Raw genomic sequence first — 15,034 nt, 5'->3', positions numbered from 1 at the left:
CTGAGTGACTGCAAAACATTGGACATGGACAGGAGCCCGATCTCCTCTGGGAGAGAGGTTAAGTACCCACTGAAGGAGATCGGAGACCCACAACTGGCAAAGCCATAAAAGGTCCACAAAGCAACATAACACATGGGTCTGTCGTCAAATGTACTGCAATACTCTCCAAATACTTGAAGATCTGGTGATATCAATGATTAAGGATAGGTGCCGCCAGGCCTCTAAGATGGAGTTAAGAACTTCTAAATAAACTTCTAAATGAAGTTGTCACTTGTGTGGGTAGCAAAGACTGCTACTGAACCGGATTGTTTTCTGAGACAAGCATGAGATTGGCCTAGGCAACTGTGAACCACCTCAGCTCCAATGCCAGATGGCATAAAAGCCAGAAACAGCACTTTTATCTCCCATATGATAATGAAGAACGACCAAACTAATCCGTCCAAATAAACAATGTTGGAAGAAGCCCACATGGGGCCTCCCAAAGTCTGACGGATTGGTTGTGAACACAGTGTGTCCAGGGTAGGCGGAAGCATCGGTCCACCTGAATAGTAAAAGAATAATCCTGATTTTAGAACTGGCACTAGAGATGGACTGGGGCCGACTGACTACATCTGATCCAAGTAGTCTACTATGAGAAACTGTAGGGCGCAGGTGGAGCTTGGCCTGGAGGACAACCTAGGTGCAAGATGCCCTTAATCACCAACACTGCAATGATTTCTAAGAAGTAATTCAAGATTCAAAGGATTACCTATAATCTCCATGGAAGGGCAGCCCTTGTGCAAAGGTGCACTGAAAGACTAGCTCAATTCAAAGATGCAACAGCAACTCAGGACCTCAACCCAATGGAGAATGTCTTTAGAGCTGGAAAAGGGATTGGACTTTAAAGAACCCTCAACTCCTAGGCATATTGGCACCCATCCCTAGAGCGAGATAAAAACATGCAGATGAAACAGGATGTTATGTACTGCCACCCTCACTGAGGTTACCACAGAAAATACACCGGGACAATAATGATAAAGGAGCAAGACACAGTAGAAACACGGTACAGAGACAGGGTATCTTGTTGCCCCAATGACAAAGAATGCTCTGTACTCTGCCTAGGTTTGGAACCCCCCACGGCCATCTCTTGATTTACTAATGATCGTATACAACATGCCCATTCAGACAGAGTCACCCTAATGCCACATGCAAACCAGATTATTTTGTAGGGGCTTCATACTGATCGTAGCACACAAGGTACAGGACAACTGTGCCCCTTAAGAGGAAACAGATGTGTGTCAATTGTTGTGAATGGCAGGTGAAGGAAGAAGAGTCAGAAAATGAAAGGAAGAGGAAAAAACTGCACAAAGAACCTGTGCAGCAAGAAGCATGTTCTGATAGAAAAAAGGGCATTGGTGCGACTGTGCATCCTCTCACCTGGTTGAGTGAAATGGGAGACTAGGTAAAACTCATCCTTTTTCTTGAATTAGAAGATGTGAAGAAATGGGGAATATTATCTGGTGTGACCTCACAGTATAATACTTACCAACCTCCTTTCAGACGAGTAGGTTTCGCCGGTCAAACCCGCAGCTCTATCTGGGCAGCAAGCTTACACAAAAGAACTAGTGTAAAGCATTTAAACAGCACCAAAACAATTGAAGAAATAGGCAACACTCAAGAAATCTGGCAACCGATTTGTAAATTTATATATGAATTTAGACACCAAAACAAAAAAGATCCACAAAAGGATTCCAGAGATAAGAGGATTAAAAATAATTAATAAGTCAAGTCAGTTCACTTAACTGCAAACCAGCACTGCAAATTCAATGAATTTGAGACTTAGAAACATTCTCATTGATAAGTCGGGTTAGGTGTAATGCAGTCACTATAGGCGACCAACTCCAGTCAGGAGCATCAGCAACCAGGTCCTCGAGAACAGTTACCTTAACAGGAGAAGCAATCCTCAGTCAGATCCTGGCACTTTCATCCGTTGCAAGCTTTTTCAATGAAAGTGGTCCTGATGCAAAGGAAGGATGCTCAAGAATGCTGCATCTGTGACTCAGTTGCCAGGGGGGATGTCATCCTGCATGCACTCCTTGGTCCACGAAGATAGTGCAGGGCTCCAGGTTGCAGGGTCGACATCCCACAAGGTTCTCCTTGGTCTGGGTGAAGTCCAGTTACCACTAGACTACAAGTCACCTGGTGTTGTGGTCACAGGTCAATCCTTCTGAGGGCGCAAGCAGCTCTACAACAACACTTCCGGGCTCACTGAACTTGAGTGGAACTCTGGCTGTCAGAGGCAGTGATAGCAACGTAAAGACTTTGGGCTACCAACTTGCCCCAGCAGGCTTTTTTTCAGCTGTTGTGTCCCTGTGCTGCCAACAGGACAGTTGGCTGGCCCTTGGAGGTTCTTGGGTTTGCTGGGCTCTGGAGAGAACGTCTTCTTGAGCAGGACATGGCAGGCACAGTCCCTCTCTTCGCTAGCCACAAGGTGCAGTGCAGCCTCTCTTTGCTGGTACCTCGGTGCAGCAGGCAGTTCTTCGGTCCTCCTTCCAGGTCAGTTTAGATCGGAGGTCATGGTGCTAGAGGTGCTCCATTTATGCTCCAGAAATGCCCTCAGGGCAAGGTGCGGTTGGTAGCCAATGGGCTACCAGGTTCCCTCCCTCCCTGGTGACCACCCTCCCTGGCTATGCCAGGATGCACCATTCTGCCCACTCTCAAGATTGCAAGACCTCTTTCTCGTTGCGTGAACCTCACCAGCCCATCCCTGGGGTGTGGCAACCAAGTGGGCATCATGCCCCAGGACAACCAGTTTGACAAGTGGCTTACCCTTTCTTGTCCCTAGTGCCAGCCTGTCTACCTACCCAATAGAGGTAAGTTCAAAGGCAGCTTTGCCTTTGAGCTTCAAAAGGCAGCTTGCCTTTGAAGCTTACCTGGCTTTGTGCCTGGGGAGGTAACACCTCCTCCAGTGGCAGGCCTCTATTGTTACCTTTCCTTGGAGTCAGTAGCACATCTCCCCAGGAGGGCAGAAAGCTGTCTGCAGGACAGACCCAGAGTACAACAGTAAGCGGGCACTGGAAACCTTTAGGCAATTAAAATGGCAACGTCTAAATTTGCACTTTGCCCACCAGAGACATTCAATTTAACTAAAAAATCGGATTTAATTCACTGATTCATTTGAAACCTTACAGTACTGACTTTATGAGTCACATTCAGAAGTTACCAGGGCTGAGGTGTCAGCCTGTAACTCTGTACTTGCCAATGGGGTTACTAAAGTTTTCACAGTAAAAACATCAATGTAGGGCTTTTACTGCTGGAACATGTAAAAGTGTATGTTCCACTTTCTAACATACAGCATCCTACCTTAGCTTTTTAGGCTACCATAGAGGTGACTTACATATATTAAGCAAGCATTTGCAATACAATAGGTCTCGCATTTATGAGAGTTTGAGCTATTGACAATGTAAATAATGCCTTTTATTTATGTGCTTTCAAAACAGATAAATAAAAGGCATTGTCATTTACAAAGCCAATAGCTTAAACTCTCGCAAATGTCAGACCTATTGCATTTCAAAGGCGTACTATAAAATTTTTAAAAAGCGTTAGGAGAGAGCGTGTCCTGACAATGATATTTGAGAAAACAGTGTTCGGAGGCTGTCAAAGTCTACAGAGCAACAACGCACGTAACGGGGTGTCGCCATGGGAGGTTACAAAACGAGACAAGGCGGGACTTTTGACCAATGAACAGCCACAGTTTACAGTGGACAATGACAAGCCAATGAAAAATGTGGGCGGTGAGTAGGCGGAGATTCACGTCCCTCTCAGAGCAGCGCATGCGCTGCCCAGACTCGCCCTACAAAGGAAGATTTGGACTTTGCCATTATCTTAAATGGAAAGTCGAGCTAGCAGTTAATAACTGCCCTGCCAGTCAGCAGGGCCATACTGGGAGCCAAGTGCTGCAGTGCTAAGGAAGGACACTCTAATTTATGGTACCTCAGGTACCATATACTAGGGACTTGCAAATTAAGCTATGCCAACTCGGGACCAGCCAATTAAACATACACCATTTGGGGTCAAAGTGCATGCACAGAATCCTGTTTAGCAGGACTAAGGCATTTTCAGACCCATTAAACCTGTACAGAGTAGTCAAAATGGGGCCAACTGTCGGGATAAACCAGTATAAACGCTGTTTCCTTACAAAACATATCTAGCAAGTAAGTAGAGGAATTGCAACTTGGCTTCAGGGTCAGCAGTCTCATTCATGAGGCAGGCCCGGCCTTTCACTCTCCACCCTTTAGCTTTACCCTCTACTTTATTCATCTACCATATTCATAAAGCCTTGAAACCTGACATCTGCTCTCAATTTTAAATCTACCTTCTCACGCTCCTGATCCACCGCACCTGGTGCTTCGTGTTCTGCTTTTTTCCTCCACCTAATGGCTACATCCCTCCTTCTGCCCACCGGCCTATTTTGACATACTTCACTATCAGCTTTCCATGCAGCCTGGACCCTATGCTCTCCACCCAGCACCATGGCCAGCAGCCTACCTTCATGCCCCAGCTCCACACCCACAGCTTAGCCAATGCATACTAGTCTTATTGGCTCCCTCACAGGTGGACAGCATTGCTTTGATCTCAATTATCCAGTGGTCAAACTTGCCACTCACCTCTTCTGATCATCTGTAACCGCCACATACTTTTTCCACGCATCCAGACCTCTGCCCAATTCTATGATCACTTGACCATCACTGGTACTGCCATCCCATCTCCCGCCAAGCTTTGGCCCTTTTCTACCACACATTCCACAGATCACTTCTAAGTCCGACTCGAGACACCCTGCTTTCCCCTACTACGAGTTCATCCCCGGCCTCAAAGCCCTCTGCTTTCATTGACCTGCTCCCCATTAAAACCCTTGCCGGCCCTTCTCTTCCACCCGGATCCTACTGTAATTACCAGTCAGTTTCTTGCCTCCATTTGCCCTCTAGCTTGCACTCTGCATAGCACTGCCCACTGTACTGCATGCAGCCCATTCTGCTCCCACTGTCAGTGGCCTCAGTTTCTGCTTATTTACCCTCATAAAGCTGCTATGCCTGCTCCCGTCCCAAAGTTCAGCTGCATTCATCCTGACCCAGATTTTGCACCCACACTAGTCCATAATCCCCCCCACCCCCTCACAGGATCGCTTTTGCCATCTCCTCCCCTTTGACATAGCATTTACTTTTTAGGATGGCCAGAGTGCCAAGCAGTCCTGTACACTATGAGAAACCACATTACCATCTGTCACTGCACTCACCAGTTTGGGTTGTTTTCTCTGGGCAAGGGCCCTGTTCTGCTTGCAATCTCACTGCTGTTTCCCCAGTTGGACGCCTTCTTTCCCTAAACTTCACGTGTCACAATCTTCTTGCAACGTTCCAACGGCTCTCACCCAACACCTTCACGATTCACAGTTTGCACTCCCAACTAAATGATTCTGCCACTCACTTTATCACCCTCCATATTCCTGCACCCTTACCATCACCACTCCTGTAGTTTTCCTCTAACCATCGTTGGCATCAGGTATCACAAAGTCCACATCACTAAACTAATCATGCTGATGTCACTTGCAACCCCTCCCTGTGCACCTGTCAATTGTTCCTACAAATGTACTGTGTGCCAATTTCTACAACCCTCCCCAGTCTTGTGACTTGCCTGAATTCACCAGAGCAGCAGAGCAGCCACTTACCAAAAGTCCCACTTTGGCCTAGTTATCCCATGAGCATGGATCTGGTATCAGAGGAGGGGGGGGGGGGGGGGGGGGGGGGGGGATATGTTCATGCCAAGGTTTTTGGAAAAGGGGGTCTGTAAGCAAATGCAGGCAGATCGTCACCGCCTCAGAAAGAGAATGGTCTCAGCAATATAAAATCTGGTTCTGGAGCCCTCTTCTGAGTCACTTGGGGATCAGAATATTCAATACAGAGACAGATTTATACAAGGACAACCTGGTTCAGGCCGAATCACTGCTGTGTGCCCAGATTACATTTTGGAGGAGCCTCCTTTTAGCAACCTCGGGCAAAGAGGAGCTATCTAAGATGGTGATGCTCCCGCACTTACTATATTACTTCGCTAAAGAGACAGTCATTCCTCCAAGGAAGAACCTGTGTGTTCTGTGACTTGATTCGGGGATCCAGGCATCACCGGATAGCACCAAGTAAACTTCAGTTGCCTGTGGACCAGGGCAGACTAAATTATCTCATTTTGAGCAGTATAACCTACAGGTGTGTGGAATTTAATGAAATATCTACTTGTCCACAGGGCAGGTTGCTTCATAAATCTACTTATCCTGTAACAGAATTCACTCGTCCTTTTGTGCCATGTAATATGGGGACAAATTATGGCAGCAAAATCATTATATCAGAGCTCTGAAATAGTTTTTTTGATTATGCCAGGGCTCCTTCCATAGTAGGGTTTGAATCCTAGCAATTCCCTTATGTTGCCAAATTTCCGCAGATCTGCATACTGGGGCCGAAGGTAGTGGTATGCAACAGTTCCAGGGCTGGAATGCCCTTTGGAGTCTGTCCAAACGTACTAACTTGCATGTTTTAAGGGTTTTCACCAACTCTTCTCTAATCTTTTCCCATACTGAGAAAGGTTGGAAATTTACTCCTGACAATGGCAGACATAAAACTTCTTCCAGGGTAGGGGAAAAGTGGGTGGAGGTAAAGTGAACTTGCAAACACTCAGATTTTTGCATGAGCAAATCGACACCTGCACATTTACTCATGCTAAAATGCAGTTCACTAATATTTTCTAGGAGTAGTATTGCTTGGCCTACTTCTGTAAAGTCTTGTGAATTCACAAAAGCCGTATATCTGCAATTAATGCAAGGACATGGGTGCACTTTTGAGACTTTATTTAATAATTGGGCCCCTAATAAGGTCTGGCGTGAACTATGACCTTTTATATTTATTAAAATTCTCTCCCTCTCTGTCTATCGGCTAGATTCACTGTGAGTGACAGCATTCTGTTCTGTTCCACAAGGAGCATATCAACACAGTCGTTTTGTTTAGTGCCAGGAACTACTGTGGCAATGTTTGCTTTTTGAGAACAGAACAATTTTTGCTTTTGGCAAGGTTTGTTAAAATGGGGAGGGCCCGGCAGCTCCCACACCGATAAGGTTTTACAAAACCCATGCCAAAACAGGTTACACATTGACAAAACCAAAAGGCTGACCAAACAATTTCAGACCAATTGGCTTTACCAATGCGGGTTTATTTTTGTTTCCCATAATCTTATTAAAACTGATTACATTGATTTCCCAATAGGAATATTTTTGGGAAATACTAGCATAGATCAACACATTTTACTAGATGATGCTGCAAAGATATGCTACCTAAAAATTTTACAGTCGTTCAGTGAAATGTTTTTGCATTTTTTTGGTAAACATTTTATTTTGAAAGCAAAGAATCAAATATTGCTTTCAAGCTTCTGCAAATATTTGCATCGAATCAGAGAGCATTCTGGTAGCATTATACATAGACTCATATTGATAAACATTGAAAACGCGTGCACATTTTTATACTGGAACCAGCAGTGCAGTCTGAGTTTACAACATTTACTTAGAGCGCTCACCCTAATAATAAAGGCTTGGCATTAATGAACCATAAATACAAGTTTGAACAGCATTAATACATGGACACAAATATTACCTTAACTGCAGACAATGCCTTTCCCTGATCCATAATGTGGTACTGTAAACTGGCAGCCAAAGGGTTTGTGCTGTAGGAGGTTGGGACTACTTGTCCCAAGGACAAAATGCACATGAAAACTTGCTACCATTGACCCCAAACAATATGTCCCGGGTGTCGGGCTATAGGAATTTCACATCCCTGTAACCTAGAAGTTCAACTCCAATGGATTTCTTGCTGGCTTGCAGACCGCTTCCTCAGACTCTGATCGGGTCAGGGCTTACCAAAAAAAATTAATCTGAGGATTTGCTCTAGCTCCTACTTCCCTAAACTACAGTGCAAACACATTTGCGGATGTGTCAGCCGAGTTTTCCAACTAATTCGGCATGTCATTCCATATGACCCAGAGATACTGCTCCAAGGCCTGTGCGGATGGTCTGAACTCCTTACACTCAAGGATTTATACCACTGGCACAACAAAAGCATATATACCCTACAGGACCTTTTCCAAGACCATCACTTACTTTGCAACACAATGCAGAGCTCGGCATCCCTCAAGGGCAATATCCAATGCATAGTCCGCTTCAGCAGACCTGCTGCATGCTGTGGAGAATCACTCACGAGGAGCCACAAACCCACACAGTTGTACAGAAATTACTCGTAGTAGGTACAGGACGACACTTCGTCATCTGGCTCTACTGTAGCCTTATGGTAGCACTCTAATCCCTCTTACACTGCTCCATTAACTTTGGGAAAAAGGATTTTGGTAGGGGACTTTAAGATTGAGAGTGGGTGCTTGCATTACAATACTTATCTAGTCTCCGGAACTGCCCGGTTTGAGAGTATCCAGATGTTTATTATAAACAGAGAATACCTTACCCCTGCTAAACTGAACTAGATCTTCCCAGGCCCTCAACTCTGCTACCCCTACTGTCAATCTAATAATGTGGACCTCATCCACATCCTAGGGTCCTAGCACACAATTGGCGAGTGGTTCTGGACACTATAGTAACTGAATCTTCCCAATGTAAACAACTAGATTCTTTGGAGGCCGGCGCCCTCAGCATCTACAAGTGCTCTAAACTTAACAAGGTGGCAGCTAGGTCTGCAGATCTCACACTTCTCTGGCAAAATAGGCTACACCCTTGAAGTGGCTGCTGCTCCAACTGGTTGCACCCTGGCAGTGAGCGCTGGCCGGAAGCTTAGAGCAAGGAAATTCGCAAAGAAAAGGCAAGGTGTCTCCTCAAACAGCCCATATCAATTAAATGGGCCGCAGTGCTGACCCACCTTCAAAGCATCATTAAAGATGACTGCCACCCACCATGAGATCACAGTCCGACATAATCCCTGGGAGGAACGGATGTATCTGGCCACGACACAATCATCGGCCTCCAACGTGGACACCCAATCCCAGCTCATATGGGACATCTCCCCTCCAACTCCATTCGTTTGCACGGATCCCACTGCTTCCCCTGTGCTATATCCCTGTGCCGCCCTCTTGCCGGCCCTGATTGCATCAGCCACTCACTTGTCTATCTCCTAGCGCCTTCGTCTTGCCAGACTGTTAATCCCTCTACTACTTTGGTACTTTCTTATGGATACTCCACATAGCATTGTAACATCCATGCAATACGACTTTAGCGCAATGACTATTTACATTTTTCCTACATCCCGCAGCAATTCAATCTGCAAGCTGTTTAAAATGAAATAGGGATATCGTCTGTTACGTTCTTAGTTGAACATGTTTAATAAAAACGATTAACACAAAAAAAATCATATGGAGATGAAGAGCTTTGGTCAGGATCTGAACAAGGACCTATTAAAAGAACACAATTTGCAAACTGTGCAGCAGTCTTTTGATCCACTGAGCTATCTTTAGCTGACACTACCAGCTCCCTGCAAATATAAATCTCATTCATGTCTGAATGTTCGCTTCCTCTCAAATGCTAAAGTTGATAGCTCCTCATGCAATGCACTTTTCCCACAATGAAAGAAAGGAAGGTCACACCCAAGCACCTTCACCATTCAAAACTCGCGAAACCCATGCACACTACTTAAAAAAGCTGCATTCCTATCTCACCCATTACATGCTTGGAAAGTCAAAAGAGGGATTAGCAAGCATCCCAACTCCAGCAACACCTTATATACTTTTAAATAATGACCGTGTCAACTATCAGGTATGATCACACAGTACAAACGAAGTGACACATTGCCCATAATGGCCAGTTTAAAGCCATTAGACATCCACCGCTACACACAAAATGAGAACTTGCAAAGCCAATCAGTATGGCGTTGGTCACCAAACTTTTGGCTTGGTCAATGCAGTTTGTTTTGTCATGGGATTTGCAAAACTTTATTGCTGGGGAAGCGGTTAGACTCACTGTACAACAGCAAAATTATGTTGGTTTCAAAAAAGCTCACATCACTGTAGTAGTCCGAGGCACATGAGGGGAAATATTGTGGATGTGCTCCATGCTTCACTGAGATGTCATTCTCAGTGAAGTTAGTCAATGACTGAAGTGGACTTCTCTGATGCAGTGGGTGGAGTAAGAAAATTAACAATGGAATAACAGAGCAATGGATGAAGAGGGCAAGCCGAAAGCCCTCATTAGTTCATATATGACACACACACAAAAAATCTCTTGGCTAACACCAGACCTAACAATTAGAACTATTTGGTTAATTTCATGATGTCTACTATAAGATCCCACACTAAAACCCCACTTTAGTTTCCTAAAGAAAGTACTAAAGAAGATATTATTACCCTGTTGTCTCACCCTCTCCAAATCACTCACCATCTCATCACGATCACATCTCTATCCCCAGCTCACCCTTTTCTCACTGAACTTTCACCTCGCCCTCCTTCTTCTGCTTTTTACATCACACCTGGGCCTTCCCACTCACATCACTTCTTTAACACCCCCATCACCTCACTCATCAGCTCCCTCCTCCCATAAGGACATCAGTCTCGGGAAAAAACAGCAACACAGGATGGAGGTCATGCATGGTCAGCGAAGGAAGTGCGGCAATGTAGAGTGCAGACACACAGGGCAAACTGCCACTATGCTAGTGAATTTAGCGCTCTTGCAATGAGAGCAGGATGAAGCATACAGGTCCTAAAGGAGCCACTCGCCGGTATCAGCAGGACCAGGGACTTCAACTTCATGGCAACATTCTAAAAGCTGAATAGAGGCACTGCCTGAATGGCAGATACTCTTTGCAGAGAACAATACATCTTTTCTCCTTCAGTAATAGCATCCGTTTCTTTTTTTCCAGTCTCCAGGCTATACTCCCTTACGCCTAAAAGAAACTGGTTTTCATGGTGCTGTGGTACACAAATTACATTTCAAATTTTGTAAATGTTTTGGTCAACGTATAACATCTTACCCAGCACTAAGTAAACTGCAAGAAGTATGCTTCAAGAGGCAGCTTATACTTAGTTCAGCGTAAGATTTTAAACGCTGAACAACACCTTTCCAAAATTTGAAATGTAATTTGTGTACCACAGCACCATGACAACCAGTTTCAGGTGAAAGTGTCTCTCAGACATGTCTTCAGCAACATAAACCACAGGATGAGAGTGGTAAGGAGCCATCACATCATCTCTATAAGAAAAGTTCAGTCTAGGCCCTGCCTTTGGGAAATTCCTTTGTTCAGAAATTACACTGGCATGGTCACAAGTCCATCTGCGGGAACTGGGTGTGGTTCATACCAAGTGCAACAAGGGTACTTTACTTCTCATTTGCCTAGGATGAGGATTTAAAGCAAGACAAATCGCCTTGGTTTGACATATAATTCTTAAAGGAAGAGAGAAAATAAAGAGCAGCTTAAGTGCAACCAGAGAAAAAGGGGAGAACGCAATCTTGCCATTGGCTAAATCCTGTGGAGCACACTGCGATCATAGGGGCTACACAAAAGCAAGAGAGAAGGGAACCATTACCATACTCTTCCCATCTAAGCCCCACTTCCCTGAACACCTCACAAGCCATCATGAATAGGAGTCCAGTCAAGGATGTTCTACACACACAGATTTATCAATGAGTGGTCAAAAAGCATTTAGATTCTACTATAATAAGCTGCCACAGACAAAACTTAGTTTCATGGCCTGGTCACGTGAGTGGTAACAACTCAACACCGTTGGGTACTCTGCTCGAGCAGCACACCAAAATCTAGGAAAGCACTGGTCAGGAGACTTGTTTGGTAGATCTTCCACAAAAGTAAGCATACCAAGCATGTCCGATGAAAAAATGAGGAACAGGTTGTCACATTGACACAGCATAAGGGACTTTCGACCTTAGAAGTCCGTTAATGACTGGACAAGCCAGCAGCCTATCAGTCATTCAATCACACAATACTGTGTAGCAGCAGGAAAATGTTGAAAAGGTGAAGAATGCGCAAAGCAAAAGCCTTAAGCTCTACCAATCTGCTATTTCTATGAAAACTCACCTAAAGAAAAATTACGGGATTTGCTATTCCATCCCAAATATCAATTTTACCCCTACCAAATCCTTAACAAACCCCCCTACTCATGAAGTCAGTTTCTAATGACAAAATCCAACGAAGAACATTTTTTTTACATCCGGTGCCTCAAACCCCTCCACTTGTTACAGTACGTTACAAAATGGTGGTGGCTTACACTGCACTCAGTCCACTTTAACTGCAATTTGAACATATAGAATACAAACATACACCTTAAAGCGTACATACTTAACCAACTCCATCATGGCATATACACAGTTGACCTGCTTCTCTCCACATACAATTTACCTACTAATAGTCATTAAAGGCACAAGTGCTAATTACTAATTCTTCAACACCATCAATTTTTGCAAGAATGAGGGTTGTGTAGTGCTGCTGATAAGTCTTCAGTCATACCAATATTATAGCCAAAATATAGACCTGTTCAGATAGTCATTCAGCAGGTGTATTAAGGAACTTCAAACCACATAATCTGATGTATCGATTGTTTATCGTCCTACAGTTACTTTTTTCATCTTTGCTGGAAACCCCGCTATCGAAATGTATGCTTTCCTACATGCTGCCACACATACCTTTAAACACAGACAACATATTGTAGCCTAAAAATCCTCTCTCTATATTTTGCAGTCCTACTTCTGTCAGTTTGTTGGGAGTACATTGGCAGCTCTAACGAAAACAAAAATAAGATCACGTGGACCACAAGCTGCAGAGGCTGAAATTACAATTCATTAACCATTGCAAACTTCGTACACAATAGTGCTGTGGTTATATATGTACACAAACTAAAAAAAGAAAAGACCACCACGTGTTGTCTGGCACATGCTAACTAGGTGCATAAACATCACATTGAACAGGAAAGGTAATAAAGGAAACTTCTCAGACACATGACGTGCAAATTATTCTGCAATTATTCTAAATTTCAGTGTGTGAAATGCCACAAATGTTTAACTTTTACGTGTTTCTTGAACATTAGGGTCCAGTTACGACTCGTGGGCTACACAGATGTATAAGATTACTGCCCAAGTCACACTGGCCCTCAGTTATTTCAGCAGTCTGGCTGGTGGGCAGTGGTATTCAAAACGCTGCGCTTTGTCCATTTTCCGCCTGTATGCTTTTCATTACCCTAAAATAGAGAAAAGTCAGAGCATAATGCACCCAATTTACTGGGGTGATGTCACATACGGCAAGTGACTTCAGGAAAATCTCTTAGGACACTCAAAAACTGTTAGTATTGGTTAGGTTTAAGTAACAGGGTGCAAAGTAGGATTACCTTCTGTAGGGCCTCTTGTTGGTCTGGGGTGAGAGGAGGAAGTCCCAGCTTTGTTGCTGTAGTTTGGCCATTTTCTAGCTTTATAGTTTCAGTACCCTAGAATACAAAACAATACAATTTACAACTGAAAAAGTATTAGCACTTCTTAAACTTAATGCCCCCATTACCGAATAGACATTTGAACAAATGATACGCTCCCAAATTACAGGAGCTGCTGAAAGTAAAGCTCATAATACAACTAAACAAATTTCACCCACTCAATGCAAATCTAAGTATTCAACTTACATCAATAAAACAGGGCATAAAGGCATAAAAGTGACCTCTATGCTCTGTTGCCATGTCGTACACCTGAATGGCAATGGATTAATATACAATATGAAGCGTATATATATATATATATATATATATATATATATATATATATATATATATATATATATATATATATATATATATATATAGATAGATAGATATATAGTGTTAATGTTGTAATGCAATTGCAGGAGGAATGCTCCCTTTTTAGGTCTTGCCTGAGCTTTTGTAAAAGGGGGATCTGGAAGTGCAAACTAGTGCTTTTCAGGCCTCCAAATACAGTGCATGTGCGCCGGGCGTGTGCACCATGTGGCAGCCTGAAAAGCACTGCCTGATCACTTTCGCGGACACAGCCACCATCTGTCTCCTCAGTCACGGGTCATTAAGTTGCTTTCTCCTCTGCCTCCGCCCGATCACTTTAACTTTCACTTTCGTGGCTTGGCTTGTTTTTAGGTCTCGCCTGAGCCAGCGCTTTAGCGCTGCTCTGGCGAGAGCTATAGAAAACGGGCATTTGGAAGTGCAAACGAGTGCTTTTCAGGCCCCCAACTACAGTGCATGTGCGCCGGGCGCGCGCACCATTTGGCAGCCTGCGTGTACATTTCGCAGGCGCTTTGATGTTCTCAGTGAGCCGCGCGGCCACTGCGAACTTCAAAGCACCCGCAAAATGATTACTTTCACTTTAACGTTCGCACCTACATGGCAAACTGGTTCTCTGTTGCCCTTTCCTCCTCTGCTCTCTCTCCTCAGAGTCCGTCCCTCCCCCTGTTGCAGCAGCTGGCATTACACGGGGAGGGTGGCTCTTCGTGCCTACCAAAAAACAAGCATTGGCATAGCCAATAGGTCTCGCTTTTGGGACCTTATAAGTATTTAGTTATGCAACTGTTGCATAGTTAAACACTTATAAGGTCCCAAAAGCGAGACCTATTGGCTATGCCAATGCTTGTTTGTTTTGGTTAGGCATGGGGAGATTGCTGTTCATGCAGTTCCTCCTTTCACAAATCTTCCCTCCCTGATAATGATAATGTATTTCTCCCCTCTTCAGTGTTTGCTATCCTTTCTTCTCTTAACTAGTCCACTCCGCCCCTCCACCTCCCCTCTTCATTCCCGGCTACAAACCTACACCCGTTCCTCCAAGGGCTCCTCCCTCTTCTCGGATTGTAAGGACCAACCCCCCCCCCCCTCCCTTTTGCAATGTATACTCTCCCCTCGCCCTGCGTAACCCTCTCTATGAGTTTTGTTTTCTCTTCTCTTAAGATTCGCCTCGGCTCCTCCCTCCACAGTCCCCCCCCTTACCCTCTCAGGCCCTGTCTGCCTCTCCAGTTTCCTTCAG

At 44.5% G+C, this 15,034-nt stretch overlaps 1 protein-coding gene across 2 annotated transcripts in view; it reads right to left on the bottom strand.

The window, feature by feature from the left end:
• Window positions 1-15,034, bottom strand: part of PUF60 (poly(U) binding splicing factor 60) — a 252,737-nt gene that overhangs the window by 187,540 nt on the left and 50,163 nt on the right. For both annotated transcript variants that reach the window (XM_085604603.1, XM_085604604.1), the window contains exon 2: window positions 13,393-13,488. In XM_085604603.1, the coding sequence (XP_085460729.1) occupies window positions 13,393-13,488 (96 nt within the window). The remainder of the gene's footprint in view (window positions 1-13,392; window positions 13,489-15,034) is intronic.

The sequence above is a fragment of the Triturus cristatus genome, chromosome 5_1 (genome assembly GCF_964204655.1).
Source record: "Triturus cristatus chromosome 5_1, aTriCri1.1, whole genome shotgun sequence".
In the NCBI taxonomy this organism is placed as follows: Eukaryota; Metazoa; Chordata; class Amphibia; order Caudata; family Salamandridae; genus Triturus; species Triturus cristatus.
This window is presented reverse-complemented; position numbering and strand designations above follow the sequence as displayed.